Below are 16,660 nucleotides of genomic sequence, written 5' to 3'. Positions count from 1 at the left end.
AATGTCCCTGATCACTCTATTGAAGAAAAAAAAACACTGACTTTCAATATAAAGTGTAACCCTGTCAATGCACAGCTGGACTCACCTGCTTTCTCCCATTGTGCTATTTACAAACAAACACTTGACTGGCTCAACTGTTCTGGGGAAATACATAAGCTTCATAATGTGAGAGGTGAAATGAAGAACACAATCTGCTTTATTGCCTAATGTATTGTACAACGTACAAGTTGACTGCAGGTATTTACTTAAAAAATAGCTACAAATATTAAAATGTAAATGTAGTTCCAACAGTGTTGAAAAACCATCCCGTGGCTATTTCCAAATATCCCTGCATACAGTATACCGCCAAAGCCTACTTCAGATCACGTTGATATTATAGTCTTGAACCGAGCTCATCCACTTTATTCTCCAGTGATTGCATGTTCACCAATAGAACGGGTGGTAGAGGCGATTTATCCACTCTCCGACTTAGTTTCGTCAGGTATCCCGCACGCCGGCATCTATAGAGCCGTCTCCTCCTTTGAGTGTCTGGGATTTGGGCCTGGTCCGCGATGTCTTTCGCACAATTGTTCAGGAGCCTATAAAACGGCCACCATTCCCTCCGGCGCCATATTGCTCACAATCACGATATGTTGGTGCCAATATGTATTGCCATTCTCATGTTTGTCACAATTCTATATGTATTTTGATTAAATGTTTCAAACTTATTGCTGTCATGACTTGCCCTTTTTGGGTGAGGATCATAGGTGCCAGATCTCCCCTTTCTCTCTCTCTCTCTCTCTCTCTCTCTCTCTCTCTCTCTCTCTCTCCCACCACAGTTTTATGACAGTTGTAAATACCTGCAGGAACACTCTCACTCTCCCACACAATGAAAGGGAAGTTAAAAATCCCATTGTTACAACAGAGATTTTGTAGTACTGTACATGTAAAATACTCTAGGAAACTCGACCGAAGACGAGAAGAACATTTCCCTGTCAAACAACCATTGGTACATCTGACGTATCCATTATAACAGACACTCCAAGAAATCTGAGAAGCTCCAGCTACAAAATACATTTTGACTTCTGGGGAACACAACCAGAGACTTCTGATGAATAACTCTCCACAGAAAATGGACCTTGCGATTTCAACAGAGCGAGCCGACAAAACTATAAAAGCTTAAATATGTACATTGCAATAATTTTCGAATGAGCGGCCGTTCATATGCAAAGTATTAGCATGTCCATGAGCATAGTTATCAACTGTATGTAGTGGGTCCATTGTCTTTCCTGCTCTTTATCTGTACCCACCCCCTTTCCATTGACTAACCTGATATGAAGGCTAGGAAGACCTCTAGGGACTTTTCATTGCATTATATGTAGTCATCAATGTGTAAGCTATCCTGTTTGTGTGTTTATGTAATTCTGTGTGATTATTTAGTAAGGAAATAAATAATGAAGCCATTTTGTATATTGCTGATGAGTTTTGCGATATTCAGAATGAGACTGATTAGAAGGTAACAATTAATAAATGAATGACAAATGTAAGATCTTTATCTTTAAGAGTTAATTCGGAAAACGGTAACTCGTTAAATAAGCACAAAAATAATATTGCGATATTGTCAAAACGATACAATGTATTGTCAGAAATATTATCCCGACATGTAACTATATAGATTTAAAAAATAAACATTCAGTGCATCAATGAGTCTCTCGGTCTCCTTTCTCCCTCTGTCTCCATCTCTTCTTCTGTGGAAGTCTGCAGCAGACTTATCTTTTTATCTCTCAGCCAGTCTGGCTTTGCTTCACTCACTTCGTCTGCTGTCTCTTTCTATCTCTCTCCTCTCTCTAGCTGTCTTTCTCTCTCTCTCTCTCCATCTCTCTAACCACTGTCTCTCCTCCCCTCCAGAAGGATCCCAGCAGTGATGTGAGCAGTCCTAGCAGTCCTGGAATGTCCCCTCCCTCGAAGCGGACCCGTAGACAGACCCCACCAAGCTCCAGCGACATCACTCCCTCGTCCCAGGCCAAGGGCCAGAGGGTCTCCTGGGTCATGCCCACCCACCGCACCAGGTGAGGGGGCAAGGGAACAGCATGGGTTGTGGCCGTTTTGGGTTCAATTCCTGTACTGGCCGTGTGGACTGTGGATTCAACCCCATCTGTTGTTTACTGTCAGCAGTATTTTTTTTTTTTTGCAATGTGTTTATATTGACACATCTCAATGTGTTGTTTCAGGTTGTCCTCTGGCGCCCTGCAAAATGGACATGGTAACATAATTTTCATTACCAAAGCTTTCATTTGGTTATTCCAAGACCATGACATTGTTTGCATGTAGGTACAGTATTAGTTGGCGTATACGTTAGATTAGACAGCTTTGTTTTGACCTGTAACCTCTGACCCCGGCAGCCCATAAGGAGGACGGGGCAGGAGACCACTCTCACATGAACGGCCATGTTGATCTGAAGAGGAGCTGCCGAGTGAGGAAGAGCCAGTTTGAACACCTCAACCAGAGCCTGCTTTTTGACCAGCTCGTCAACAGGTAACACACACACACACACGTTGGTTTTACGATCCTTGTGGGTACTAAACAATTGATTCCCATTCAAAATCCTATTTTCCCCAACCTTAACCCAAACTTCTTAACCCTAATTGTAACCCTAAGCCTAAAATAGCCATTTTCCTTGTGGGTACAGGCAAAATGTTCCCACATGTCTGAATTTTCCTTGTTTTATTATCCTTGTGACAGAAATCACATTTAGAATATTGTCATTCATATTAACAGAACATGCAAGTCGAGGATGCAGCGATGTGTGGTTTTCCTTACTGAATGCTGATGTGCACTTTGAACATGTTAGAATAACTGTCCACATGTACTTTTCCTCAGCCAACAAGATGAGTAACGAACAGAAAAATRACTAGCCTATGTCAATTTACTATAGTAGAAAAGTTTAGTCTATACCTATTATATATATATATATTATTATATTATATTATATTTACCTATTCTATTGGTCAGCTTGTGGAGAAAGAAATAACCTGTTCCAAACAGACTCTGGGACAGTTGTGGGATGATGGATCCCACATTCATACAACCAGCAGGCCTAGGCTACATAAAAAACCTGTTAAAAAGCAATGAGGCTGATGCAACAGATCAGAACGTTTAGAATAAAATGTTGATCAACTATTTATTCACATTATAAGCACAGCAATGCACACAAGGCAGTAGGCTACGTGTGAATGTTCTTTCCATAATGCAGTTAGCAGGACAACACCATTGTTAAAGGGGTACTGCACATGCGAGCGGTTTCATGTGACAGAGATGAAAATATCCATTAGAAATGCTGAAAGATAGGAGATCTAATAGGCTAATTTGAAGCAAGGTAAGACATGCCTCATATGTTTTAAAACATTCAGGTTTCAAACAATTTAAGTATATGTTTTCAAAATGCATACTGCCTCCAGCTCATTGCAAATCAAATTTATTTGTCACATACACATGGTTAACAGATGTTAATGCGAGTGTAGTGAAATGCTTGTGCTTCTAGTTCCGACCATGCAGTAATATCTAACATGTAATATAACCTAACAATTTCACAACAACACACAAGTGTAAAGGAATGAATACGAATATGTACATAAAAATATATGAATGATTGATGCCCGAACGGCATAGGCAAGATGCAGTAGATGGTATAGAGTACAGTATATACATATGAGATGAGTAATGTAGGGTATTAAAACATTATATGAAGTGGCATTGTTTAAAGTGGCTAGTGATACATTACATCAAGATGCAGTAGATGGTATAGAGTACAGTATATACATATGAGANGTGGCTAGTGATACATTACATCAAGATGCAGTAGATGGTATAGAGTACAGTATATACATATGAGATGAGTAATGTAGGGTATGAAAACATTATATAAAGTGGCATTGTGACAGTGGTGTGTGATGTGCTGATGAAGCCTGCCTTCCATTGACATGTGACTCCACATTCAAAACAACTAGGAACTTAAAAATCTCAAATTTCAGACTTCAGAGCGTTCAAGACAACTGGAGGAAAAAACTAGCTCCGACTGGAAAAAGTAGTTTTGAATGGTATTCCAACTCGGGCCTCTTTCTAGAGCTCTGACTTTGCGGCCTGGAGATCACTGACGTCATGATTTGACCTCGTATTTTTCAGTTACTAGTTGTCTTGAAAGCACAACAAGATGCTGCAGCAGCAGCTCTGGCACTGACAGATTGTCAACTCAAAGGCTCTGTATCTGTATGCTGTACGCATGTGATAAATAAGATACATAACCAATATACTTTACACACACGCCAATTTAATTCCACAACATTATGCTAATTAACCTATAGATAAGAATGACCAGTCAAATGTATTTCCATTGACTGGTATTTCCATCAATGAATAGGCTGCAAAGCATTATTTTGCATTATTCGGCCAGCGGCAAAAAAAATTATCGGGCAAAAGCTGGCTATTACTGGATAACGGAAACACAGGCACACACACATCACCCAGATGTCAACAGTACTACCAGATAAAGGTTTTACATTCAAACGGATCATTTTAATAGACTTAATATTTGACAAAATAATGAATGTGTATGACCTGGAGGTGGTGGATCTGTAAAGCAGAAAGTGAAAACCGCGATGAGGTGGACAGTGAATCTCCTTGTTTAATGGTTGGCAGACAGGTGAACAGTGATGGATATGAAGATGTGTAACGTGATGATCGGCGAAGCCTTACTCGTAGAACTTCGGTGAAGTCATTCATATGCATCTGTGTTTGATACTTCCGATGACGATGTGTGTATTGTCAGCACGGCGGAGGCAGTTCTTCAGGAGATGGACAACATCAGCAGCATCAGACAGAACAGGGAGGTGGAGAGACTCCGCATGTGGACTGACACTGAGGTGGTGAGTCTGTCAATCAATCTGTATTATTCCATAAATAAAATGCACCATGGCAATGTGAAAGTGGGTTGTTAGTAACTGACTCCATTGGTGGACGTTATGATGGCAGGCCAGCAAGCTGAACCTTACTCTACTCCTGATCTTCTAGGAAAACATGGACATGTATTCTCGTGTGAAGAGGAGGAAGTCACTGCGCAGGAACACCTTTGGCATGCAGGCGCATCACAAAGCCATGAGCAAGACAGAGGAGGAAGAGGAGGAGGAAGAAGAGGGGACTGAAGGTTTGACTTAGTTTGGATGGCTTGTAAATCTGTACAGACTGAGAACTGTAGTTTTGTCATAGTTACAGGTCTGTTGCTTGAGGTTCAGACTACATTTAAAATATAATATTTTAGGTCCTCCCCAGTGATCTAAGGCACTTTGCAGTGCTAGAGGCGTCACTACAGACCGGGGTTCGATCCCAGGCTGTGTCGCAACCGGGAGACCCATGAGGCTGCGCACAATGGGCCACGTTGTCCGGGTTAGGGGGGGGGTTTGGCTGGCCGGGATGTCCTTGTCCCATCGCGCTCTAGCGACTCCTTGTGGCGGGCCAGGTGCATGCATGCTGACTTCGGTTGCCAGTTGTACGGTGTTTCCTCCGACACATTGGTGCTTCTGAGTTAAGCGAGAAGTGTGCCAAAAAGCAGTGTGGCTTTGTGGGGTCGTGTTTCAGAGGACGCGTGGCTCTCGACCTTCGCCTCTCCCGAGTCCATACAGGAGTTGCAGCGATGGGACAAGACTGTAACTACTGATACCATGAAATTGGGGAGAAAAAAGGGGCAAAAAGTATTAAATAAATAAAAAGCATATTTTACTTGTTTACTTAGAGTCTCATGGGGAAGAAGAGGATGATGAAGCGGAGGATGAGGATGATGGAGATGAGGCAGAGGAGGTAGGAGAGGAGAATGACAGACCGTACAACCTGAGGCAGCGCAAGACTGTACAGAGATACGAGGCGCCACCTATCGGTAAAGGAAAAAATAAGTTATTATAAAAAAACAAAAACAATTTGCAAGCCCTAAGGGACGGTTTTCCGTCCCCAGATTCGCCAATGAGCGTGGCTTTTAGTCAAGGAGTAGGCGTAATCTGGGTCTAGGAAACTGGCCCACTAAGTTGCCTGAAGCTTTCCTTTTCTTGCATGAAACCATTTCTTGGTAGTCTTTGTTTTATACCTCTTGAGTGCTGCTACTTTTAACATCTTCTGTGTCTATGATTGCGTCCCAGAGCCCGTCAACAGAAAACAAACCAATCCCTCCCTGTTTGACACCCACAGATCTCCAGCTAGGAGAAGCCATATACGGTTGGTCTTGTACCCCGCATGAACAATTATTTATAAGAAAACCCTGCTACATTGACATGGTGTAATATGGAGCAATTTGTCTTTTTTCTCCTCTCCCTCTGGTCCAGAGTGAAGAAGCATGCCATTCACAGTAGCGACACCACGTCGTCGTCTGACGAGGAGAGATTTGAGAGGAGGAAAAGCAAGAGCATGACCCGGGCCAGGAACAGGTGAATACCCCTCTTTCTCTGTCACTCACCTGGTGGATTTTGATATTAGATACAATTCATAAGTGGCTTTTCACTAGTTCACAGCACTTTCCATTCACCACCCATACTGTATGTACATAGGGTGGGGATACATAGGGCTGTGGCGGTCATGAAATTCTGTCAGCTGGTTATTGTCATGCAAAAGACTGCCGGTCTCACTGTAATTGATCGTTAATTAACATAAACATGTATAGCATAACCAGGCCTCCACACATACAAGCTGCTGATGTGCGTCATCTACAAAAGAAGTCTAAATCAATGTAATATATATCATCACTACAAATCCATTATTTATTTTAGACAGGTCTAAAGAAACATGATAAGAAGAAAATGTATTTCAGAAGAACAGAATGAGTTGGCCTACTGTATGTTATCTGGCTATTCTCCATGCCATCAACAGGCTTGGATATGCTTAAGTCCTGTGTCATAATTGTATTTATCATTTTATAGTAAGATGAACAACTTTAGTTGTGAATGATACAAACCTTAGAATCTCTTAAATCAAAACATATATGGGCTGCATGGAGCAACCAAAAGGCTATTGATGATTTGAGAAAGAAGCAGAAAAAGCTTGTGCTCTGTTCCTTGCCTCGGGCTGCACAGCTGTGCTCTCATCAACAGATTTTTACACATCAGACTATTCTCAATTTAATCTCGTCTTCACTAATATGTCAAATTTGGTTTTGATATAGAATGGGCCATTATCACATGGACAGGGGAGGGGAAAAAGACATGTCATCTGTATGCACTCCAATAGGAATGGAGGCCGTGAGCTTTCCCGCCAGTCCGTTTTGTAGGCTACTTACTTGGGTTTTATAGCGGAGCGTAATATGACCCGCTGAGAAATAAATACAACTACACTTCACTCCGCACATCAACCACTGTTTGAGGAGTATGCTCTCGCTGCCCGATAGGTGATATTTCACCCAAACTCTGTGTGCCATGGGCTCTCCAACCTTGTTCCTGTAGCTACCCAGTCCTTCGCTACTATAGCCTATTTTAAGATGTCTTTGAAACATAATGGCTCTAGCCTTTGAGTGTGTACTGGAATATTATACATACTGGATGGACTGATTACCTTATGCTCCAAAATGTCTATCCATGAGTCTCGGAGAGAACGTATAGTCCTAGGGCTAGGTGATGCTGTTGGTTCATTGATGGTGTAGGGCAGCTTACAGTTAGCCAACAAATAGTGAATTTGTATTTGATTTTGAATATTCTAGTAATAGGAATTTGTTTTCTATTTTCATGATTAATTGAGTAACACATTAGCTATACAGAATATCTCACTACCACGTGTTTCCATCTCCTCCTCACTCTCCTTTATTCCTTTCTAGAGCGCACAGACAGACTGTCAACAGTTTAGTGAAATGTGTTTTGTTGCAGAAACATGTTAATATCGATGTTCCCAAACAGATTTCACTTGGTCCCCCCCCCCAATTGTTTTTATTTATTTCATCTTTATTTAACCAGGTAGGCTAGTTGAGATATAAGAAGCACAGATCTGGGGAAGGGTACCAATAACATTTCTGCAGCAAGGTCCCCAAGAACACAGTAGCTTCTATCATTCTTAAATGGAAGAAGTTTGGAACCACCAAGACTCTTCCTAGAGCTGTCCGCCCAGCCAAACTGAGCAATCAGGAGAGAAGGGCCTTGGTCAGGGAGATGACCAAGAACCTGATGTTCACTGAGCCCTCCAGAGATCCTCTGTGGAGATGGTTGTCCTTCTGGAAGGTTCTTCCGTCTCTGCAGTACTCCATAATCAGGCCTTTATGGTAGTGGAATGGTATGGAAGCCACTCCTCAGTAAAAGGCGTATGACAGCCTGCTTGGAGTTTGCCAAAAGGCACCTAAAGACTCTCAGACCATGAGAAACAATATTCTCTGGTATGATGAAACCAAGACTGAACTCTTTGGTCTGAATGCCAAGAGTCACGTCTGGAGGAAACCTGGCACCATCTCTACGTTGAAGCATGGTGGTGGCGGCAGCATGCTGTGGGGATGTTTTTCAGCGGCAGGGACTGGGAGACTAGTCAGGATCGAGGGAAAGATGACTGGAGCAAAGTACAGAAATTTTTGATGAAAACCTGCTCCAGAGCACTCGGTGCCTCAGACTGGGGATAAGTTCACCGTCCAAAAGGACAATGACCCTAAGTACACAGCCAAGACAACGCAGGAGTGGCTTCGGGTTATATCTCTGAATGTCCTTGAGTGGCCCATCCAGAGCCCGGACTTATGACAAGCTTGTGTCATACCCAAGAAGACTCGAGGCTGCCAAAGGTGCTTAAACAAAGTACTGAGTAAAGGGTCTGAATACTTATGTAAATGTGATATTTCAGTTTTTTAAAAATTGTAATACCTTTTTTGGCTTTGTCATTATGGGATATTGTGTGTATATTTGATTTGGGGGAGAAACACTATTTAATCAATTTTAGAATAAGTCTAATGTAACATGTGGAAAAAGTAAATGGTTCTGAATACTTTCTGAATGCACTGTATTCTAAATATAGTATGTGTGAAATTAGTTTTGATTTAGAATGGACCATTATCATGCACCTTTCTTGGAACGGGCATGGGGAAAAATATATAATGAAGGGAGGACGCATTTCCCGTGGCTCCATTTTCATGCCAGCCAGGCAGGCTTATACCCCTGTTGTAAAGCTAAGTAATGTGCTTAATATTAGGTATATAGATAGATATAGTAGGCCTAGCCTATAGAAATGTTGTGCAACATGAGCTCATGGGCTGTCATGAAGTCTTTGATTAGATTTTTAATTACATTTGCATTGATGTCAGAGTGATTAGAGGGACAATAAAGCACTGAGTACCAGGCAGTTAGCAATTTTGGTAGGCTACTAATGACCATCAGCAGTATCAGAGCTTGGAGAAGCCTAATTACCGGGACTAAACGGTCACAGGGAATTTGACTGCCATCATGACTCGTGACCGCCGGTGTGGCAGTAATACGACCACTCTAACACTCCTAGTGATACACAGCAGCCGTTATGCACCAGAAAGCTCACAGCAATAATATATTTATAATATAGGCAATTTAGCAGACGCTTTTATCCAAAGTGACTTAGTCATGCGCGCATACATTTTCCTATGGGCGGTCCCGGGGATTGAACCCACTATCCTGGCGTTCCAAGTGCCATGCTCAACGAACTGAGCTACAAAGGACCACAGCACATCGACTGTCCTTCACCGGTCTATCAGTGTTGAGCTGCAGATACATCTGGAAGCACAGTGCTAACACTTGTTATTTGTAAAGGTGTCTGCCTATGAACTTGCGAGCAGAGGACCTGGCCAGTGGGGTACTGAGGGACAGGGCCAAGGTGGGAGCTAGCCTCGCTGATGTGGACCCCATGAATCTGGACACCTCAGTGAAGTTTGAAAGCGTAGGAGGGCTGTCCAACCACATCCAGTCCCTGAAAGAGATGGTGGTCTTCCCTCTCCTCTACCCAGAGGTTTTCGAGAGGTTCAAGATTCAGCCACCAAGGTAAAGAGCAAAGCCACCTGTAAACTCGCATTATTCATGTTCAGACATATCAAGCATGTATCCTTCTTTGTTTGCCATTTCTAACTGTTATTTACTTTCAACAAGCCAGATGAGGGAAAAACTGAAGAGTCACAATGTGTAGGTCCTCAGTCAATAAAAGTGAGACTTGTTATTTACCTCTCTCTTTCTGCCCCCCCCCCCCCCTTACAGAGGGTGTCTGTTCTACGGCCCACCAGGTACAGGAAAGACCCTAGTAGCACGGGCTTTGGCCAACGAGTGTAGTCAAGGTGACAAGAAAGTGTCTTTCTTCATGAGGAAGGGAGCTGACTGCCTCAGCAAGTGGGTCGGTGAATCAGAACGACAGCTACGCCTGCTCTTCGACCAGGTGAGCTTGAGCCAAGGCTTATCAGTTTGACAGCATCAGGGACTTTATTTCATTAATTACCTGTGTGTTTCTAGTGTGCTTACCAAAACACTGTCTGTTTAGGCTAGCTGATGCACCTCTAGTCCAGAGTAGAGGTCTTCAATTGGACATGTTCTGAAATGGACCTAGGGCTTTCCCACCCGGTCCCGATATGCATCATTTAATAAAACAATATATAGAGACCCCTCCCGAACGGATCCGAAGACAACTAGACCCGTTCCATAAAGACCTGGTTGGAACCAGACTCTATGAAACTGAAGAAAGCAGCAGAAAAGTAATTCTTTAATGCTACATTATTAACCAGAGCTGCTAAAGTACGAGATGAGGGAGAGAGGAGCAGCTTTAGCAGGCGGGGAGAGGCTGTACTGTGAGCGAGTGACGGCAACCAACCAAGCTGACTCGCGCAATAGCAGACTAATAACTGCCACAGTTAGGCTATTTAGAATCCAATATGATTACGTAGAACCCGTCTTGATTGCATCAAACTGGGAGAGGCTAGCTAAAGTTAGCTAGCTAGGCTAACTGAGGCTGCAGTGCATGCACTTTCTCATCCTACAGTTACAAATAACTCCACTCTTCTGAGAAGACTTTCCACTAGATGTTGGAACGTTGCTGTGGGGACTTGCTTCCATTCAGCCACGAGCGTTAGTGAGGTCGGGCACTGATGTTGGGCGATTAGACCTGGCTCGCAGTCGGCATTCCAATTCATTCCATAGGTGTTCGATTGGGTTGAGGTCAGGGCTCTGTGCAGGCCAGTCATCTTCTTCCACACCGATCTCGACATCTGTGCAGGCCAGTCAAGTTCTTCCACACTGATCTCGACAAACTATTTCTGTATGGACCTCACTTTGTGCACAGGGGCATTTACTTTTATTTTTTAATATTTTTTTTAACCTTTATTTATACAGGTTTTTCTCATTGAGAACATCTCTTTTCCAAGAGAGACCTGGTCCAATAGCAGCCGGGGAACAACGTTTCAGACAAAACAACTTACATACATAAACACAACATTAAACAAAACTATAGACACACATACAGTACAACAATTACATATTATGTAAAGAAAACACGAAAGTTTTGACTAAAACAGCTGTCCTAAAGACAATTACACTCTTCTATGATATCTATACATCGAAAGTGTTTAAACTCCACCAACGAAACTAGATCATCAAATTAGGTTGAAACAGGAATGCTGAAACAGGAAAGAACCTTCCCCAAACTGTTGCCGCAAAATTGGAAGCACATGAAAAAGCACCCGAACCATGAAAAACATCCCCAGACCATTATTCCTCCTCCACCAATCTTTACAGTTGCCACCGCACTATGCATTGGGGGAGGTAGCTTTCTCCTGGCATCCGCCAAAACTAGATTAGTTCGTCGGACAGCCAGATGGCGAAGCGTGATTCATCACTCCAGAGAACGTGTTTCCGTTTCTCCAGAGTCCAATGGCGGCGAGCTTTACACCACTCCAGCTGACGCTTGGCATTGCGTATGGTGATCTTAGGCTTGTGTGCAGCTGCTCGGCCATGAAAACCCATTTCATGAAGCTCCGGACTAACAGTTATTGTGCTGAGATTGCTTTGAGGCAATTTTGGAACTCTGTAGTGAGTGTTGCAACCGAGGACAGACGATTCTGTGAGCTTGTGTGGCATACCACTTCGCGGCTGAGCCGTTGTTGCTCCTAGAAGTTTCCACTTCACAATAACAGCACTTACAGATGACCGGGGCAGCTCAAGCAGGGCCGAAATTTCACGAACTGACTTGTTGGAAAGGTGGCATCCTATGACGGTGCCATGTTCAAAGTAACTGAGCTCTTCAGTAAGGCCATTCTACTGCCAATGTTTGTCTATGGAGATTGAATGGCTGTGTGCTCAATTTTTATACACCTGTCAGCAGCGGGTGTGGCTGATGTAGCCAAATCCACTAATTTGAACGGGTGTCTTCATACTTTGGTATATAAAGTGTATCGCCTTTTGCAACACACGTAGCGAGGCTCTGACTGTAGCCTATTCGGCTTTGATTGGCCATCAACAAGCTACACGCTCCACTCGTGAAAAGCAGAGCAGCAGCATAATTTATAAAATTTTCTCTACTGCAGTAGTCGCGTTCTGATCTGTATGGGCTTTTCCGGAAAAGTCAGTTAAAACTACGCTTACCCGTGACAATCCATATCAGATCCGACCCAGACCGTGACATTATTTAGAATTCTGGATCTGGACCTGCTGGTTTCCGGGTCTCGGCCATTCGGGTACAGGTGGATCCGTGAAGACCTCTAGTCCAGTGTGTTGTTACTTTGTGAGAGTTGTTAGACTTTCGTGATTATTGTATTAAGGTTGTCTGTTCCTCTCTCTTCTAGGCGTACCTGATGAGGCCTTCCATAATCTTCTTTGATGAGATAGACGGGCTGGCCCCAGTGCGCTCCAGCAGACAGGACCAGATACACAGGTACTATTTGACGCAGGAGTAGCAGTTGGGTTTAGTAGTCTCCATTTGATGATGGTCTCTGATAATCAATAATGAAAGTGAGTGATCAGTTTTTACTATGGTTTGACCATAATCTCTCTCTTCCCTCTCTCCCTCACTATCCCTCTTTCCTCTCCTCCTCCAGCTCCATAGTGTCCACTTTGCTGGCGTTGATGGATGGTCTGGACAGCCGAGGGGAAATCGTGGTGATCGGTGCTACCAATAGACTGGACTCCATAGACCCTGCTCTACGGAGGCCTGGACGCTTTGACAGGGAGTTCCTCTTCAACCTGCCTGACAAGAAGGTGAGGGAGTGGGGTAGTTAACAATTTCAACACACCTGCCAATATGAATCATGTATAGGATTATGGCACAATGAATACACTATGTTGGTGATGTGTTGGTACTGTAATCCCAATCAGTGAATACACTATGTTGGTGCTGTGTTGATACTGTAATCCCAATCATTTAAAGTATGTCTATGGATGTTATAGTATGTTTTTTGGAGTTTTGTCCTTGTTAAGATAGTGTCATGCTTGTTTGTGTGTGTGTGTTCCAGCCGCTGCTCTGTGTGTATGTACTCCACACATTAGTCCCAGTTTAGTGTATCTGTGTGACTGTGTGCCAGTCCCAGCCCAGCGGTGCATAGCAATCAGTCGACCTCAGCAGAGACACACACACTAGGGTTGGGCGATATTACGACGATGATTGTCGACATCGTGATGTGATAGACGATGGTTTAGCCTACTTGAACTTGGCTGGTGCCCTGCAGTAAAGAACAGAGTCTCGCAGCACAGCAGGGCAGCACAGCAGGGCAGCACACAAGTGACATTGAGTAATTTATTTTCCTATTACCTTTTGCTATAGCCTATTTCAATAAATATGTGATACAGAACATGAGAGGAATGTAGGCCAGATAGAGTGGAGAATTCCACCAAAGCAGCGCAAAATGTCGATCTGTCAGATGGATGGGGATTAGGCTATAGGCTAAAACTATTTAAAAAAACGAGTTAAGGTGTGTCCATTATATATATTGTGTTTAGCTTCTATTTTTATTTTACCTCGCCTATATTCCCTTCTCTCTCTCCATTCCATAGGCTATGACTATGACTGAAGGCTACACTTCATTTTATGTATGGCTTTCTCCTGGTCGAACAATGAATGTAACGGAGTTCCATCTCAGTTATTTGAAGCCTGTAAACTGTAAGGAACCAGGAGACTAATAATGAGACATCAAATAATATCAATATCCTATAGAAAAATCTAATGACAAGTTTAATCTTAAGGAAGATGTGATCTTGCGGGCATGGAAAATCCCTCCATGCGAGGCTGAAAACCAGATGGCTAATAACCCATGCTCATTCCGCCTACTGGCCTCATACTAACTTTACGACAAGTTTAAGTTACGAACTCTAGTTTATATGCCAAATATTCTAGCCTACGAAGGTGTTGTCCTGAAATTGTGGATTACAAGAATGAAATTCTATACAGCCTAGCCATAGGCTATTCTCAATCACAGCTTTACGGTAGGTAGAACAAACAGTATTATTTATTTTTCTGTTATTTTGAGGCAAATAAAGCAATTATTATCCAGTTGTGAAGCCTGTAGACTGCTTCTATCCAGCCAAGGATGTCACTACGGTAGGACGGCCCATTCTTCACTGCTCCATCACAGCGCCACACACACACACACACACACACACACACACACACACACACTAACCTGCTCCATGCTGATGCTCCTCCACCAGAAAGGACCATCTCTGCTCAGGCTTTCAACAACAGTATCTTTCGTCATGATTCGTCCAGTTGCATTCGATTACCCACTATAGCCCATCTGTCGTTTTAGTAAAAAAATAAAAATGGGTTGGCCAATAGGGGGCGATAACATCACATTGTTTTATGGTTACATACGTCAACATTTTGTACACACACACACACAGGGAGACAGCTGGCAGAGAGACCAAAAACCCACTGTGGTGTGAGCAGGGTGTTTTTTGTTATTTATTAAATGTTTCTTTATCCCTGTATTTCCCTCTCCTTCGGTCTTTGTCTTTTTCTCTCTGTTCCTAGGCCCGAAGGCAAATCCTTGAGATCCACACTCGGGACTGGAACCCCAGACTGGCTGAGCAGTTTGTGGATGAGCTGGCTGAGAAATGTGTTGGTAAGAGAGATTGACTTATATTAGGTTTATTAACGTTTACAACTTTTACGTACTCTACCGTTCAAAAGTTTCGGGTCACTTATACATTGCCTTGTTTTCCATGAAAACCTACATGAAATGAGTTGCAAAATGAATAGGAATTATAGTCAAGACGTTGACAAGGTTATAAATAATGATTTTTAATTGAAATAATTGTCCTTCAAACTTTGCTTTCGTCAAAGAATCCTCCATTTGCAGCAACTACAGCTTTGCAGACCTTTGGCATTCTAGTTGTCAATTTGTTGAGGTAATCTGAAGAGATTTCACCCCATGCTTCCTGAAGCACCTCCCACAAACTGGATTAGCTTGATGGGCACTTACGTACCATATGGTCAAGCTGTTCCCACAACAGCTCAATAGGGTTGAGGTCCAGTGACTGCTGGCCACTCCATTATAGACAGAATACCAGCTGACTGCTTCTTCCCTAAATAGTTCTTGCATAGTTTGGAGCTGTGCTTTGGGTCATTGTCCTGTTGTAGGAGGAAATTGGCTCCAATTAAGCGCCGTCCACAGGGTATGGCATGGCGTTGCAAAATGGAGTGATAGCCTTCCTTCCTCAAGATCCCTTTTACCCTGTACAAATCTCTCACTTTACCACCACCAAAGCACCCCCAGACCATCACATTGCCTCCGCCATGCTTGACAGATGGCGTCAAGCAGTCCTCCAGATTCTTTTCGTTTTTTTTCTGCGTCTCACGAATGTTCTTTGTGATCCGAAAACCTCACTTAGATTTGTCTGTCCATAACTTTTTTCCAATCTTCCTCTGTCCAGTGTCTGTGTTATTTTGCCCATCTTAATCGTTTATTTTTATTGGCCAGTCTGAGATATGGCTTTTTCTTTGCAACTCTGCCTAGAAGGCTAGAAGCTCAGCATCCCGTAGTCACCTCTTCACTGTTGCTGTTGAGACTGGTGTTTTGCGGGTACTATTTAATGAAGCTGCCAGTTGAGGACTTGCGAGGCGTCTTTCTCAAACTAGACACTAATGTATTTGTCCTCTTGCTCAGTTGTGCACCGGGGCCTCCCACTCTTTCTATACTGGTTAAAGCCAGTTTGCGCTGTTCTGTGAAGGGAGATCTTCAGTTTCTTGGGAATTTCTCGCATGGAATCGCCTTAATTTCTCAGAACAAGAATAGTCTGACAAGTTTCAGAAGAAAGTACTTTGTTTCTGGCCATTTTTAGCCTGTAATCGAACCCACAAATGCTGATGCTCCAGATTAAAGAAGGCCAGTTTTATTTCCTCTTTAATTAGAACGACAGTTTTCAGCTGTGCTAACATAATTGCGAAAGGGTTTTCTAATGATCAATTAGCCTTTTTAAAATGATACACTTGGATTAGCTAACACAATGTGCTATTGTAACACATGAGTGATGGTTGCTGATAATGGGCCTCTGTATGCCTATGTAGATATTCTGTAAAACATCAGCCGTTTCCAGCTACAACAGTCATTTACAACATTAAAAATGTCTACCCTGTATTTCTAATCAATTTGATGTTATTTTAATGGACACACAATTTTTGCTTTAATTTCAAAAACAAGGACATTTCTAAGTGACCCCAAACTTTTGAACGGTAGTGTAGATGTTTA

At 42.8% G+C, this 16,660-nt stretch overlaps 2 protein-coding genes across 3 annotated transcripts in view; one reads left to right on the top strand and one right to left on the bottom strand.

The window, feature by feature from the left end:
- The window catches only part of LOC111954292 (sphingosine-1-phosphate transporter MFSD2B-like), a 425,204-nt gene that overhangs the window by 63,269 nt on the left and 345,275 nt on the right, over positions 1-16,660 (bottom strand). The gene's annotated exons all lie outside the window — the stretch shown is intronic.
- LOC111954491 (ATPase family AAA domain-containing protein 2B) overlaps positions 1-16,660 on the top strand; it is a 123,690-nt gene that overhangs the window by 5,573 nt on the left and 101,457 nt on the right. The window contains exons 2-14 of one of the 2 annotated variants that reach the window (XM_023974267.2): positions 1,891-2,048; positions 2,211-2,242; positions 2,382-2,514; positions 4,805-4,901; positions 5,047-5,179; positions 5,765-5,905; positions 6,162-6,237; positions 6,345-6,446; positions 9,756-9,983; positions 10,194-10,368; positions 12,764-12,852; positions 13,016-13,175; positions 14,944-15,034. In XM_023974267.2, coding sequence (XP_023830035.1) covers positions 1,891-2,048; positions 2,211-2,242; positions 2,382-2,514; positions 4,805-4,901; positions 5,047-5,179; positions 5,765-5,905; positions 6,162-6,237; positions 6,345-6,446; positions 9,756-9,983; positions 10,194-10,368; positions 12,764-12,852; positions 13,016-13,175; positions 14,944-15,034 — 1,615 coding nt within the window. Of the gene's footprint in view, positions 1-1,887; positions 2,049-2,210; positions 2,243-2,381; positions 2,515-4,804; positions 4,902-5,046; positions 5,180-5,764; positions 5,906-6,161; positions 6,238-6,344; positions 6,447-9,755; positions 9,984-10,193; positions 10,369-12,763; positions 12,853-13,015; positions 13,176-14,943; positions 15,035-16,660 lie in introns of both variants that reach the window. The other variant, XM_023974266.2, reaches the window with a different exon arrangement.

Source organism: Salvelinus sp. IW2-2015, linkage group LG28, assembly GCF_002910315.2.
Source record: "Salvelinus sp. IW2-2015 linkage group LG28, ASM291031v2, whole genome shotgun sequence".
Classification (NCBI taxonomy): domain Eukaryota; kingdom Metazoa; phylum Chordata; class Actinopteri; order Salmoniformes; family Salmonidae; genus Salvelinus; species Salvelinus sp. IW2-2015.
This window is presented reverse-complemented; position numbering and strand designations above follow the sequence as displayed.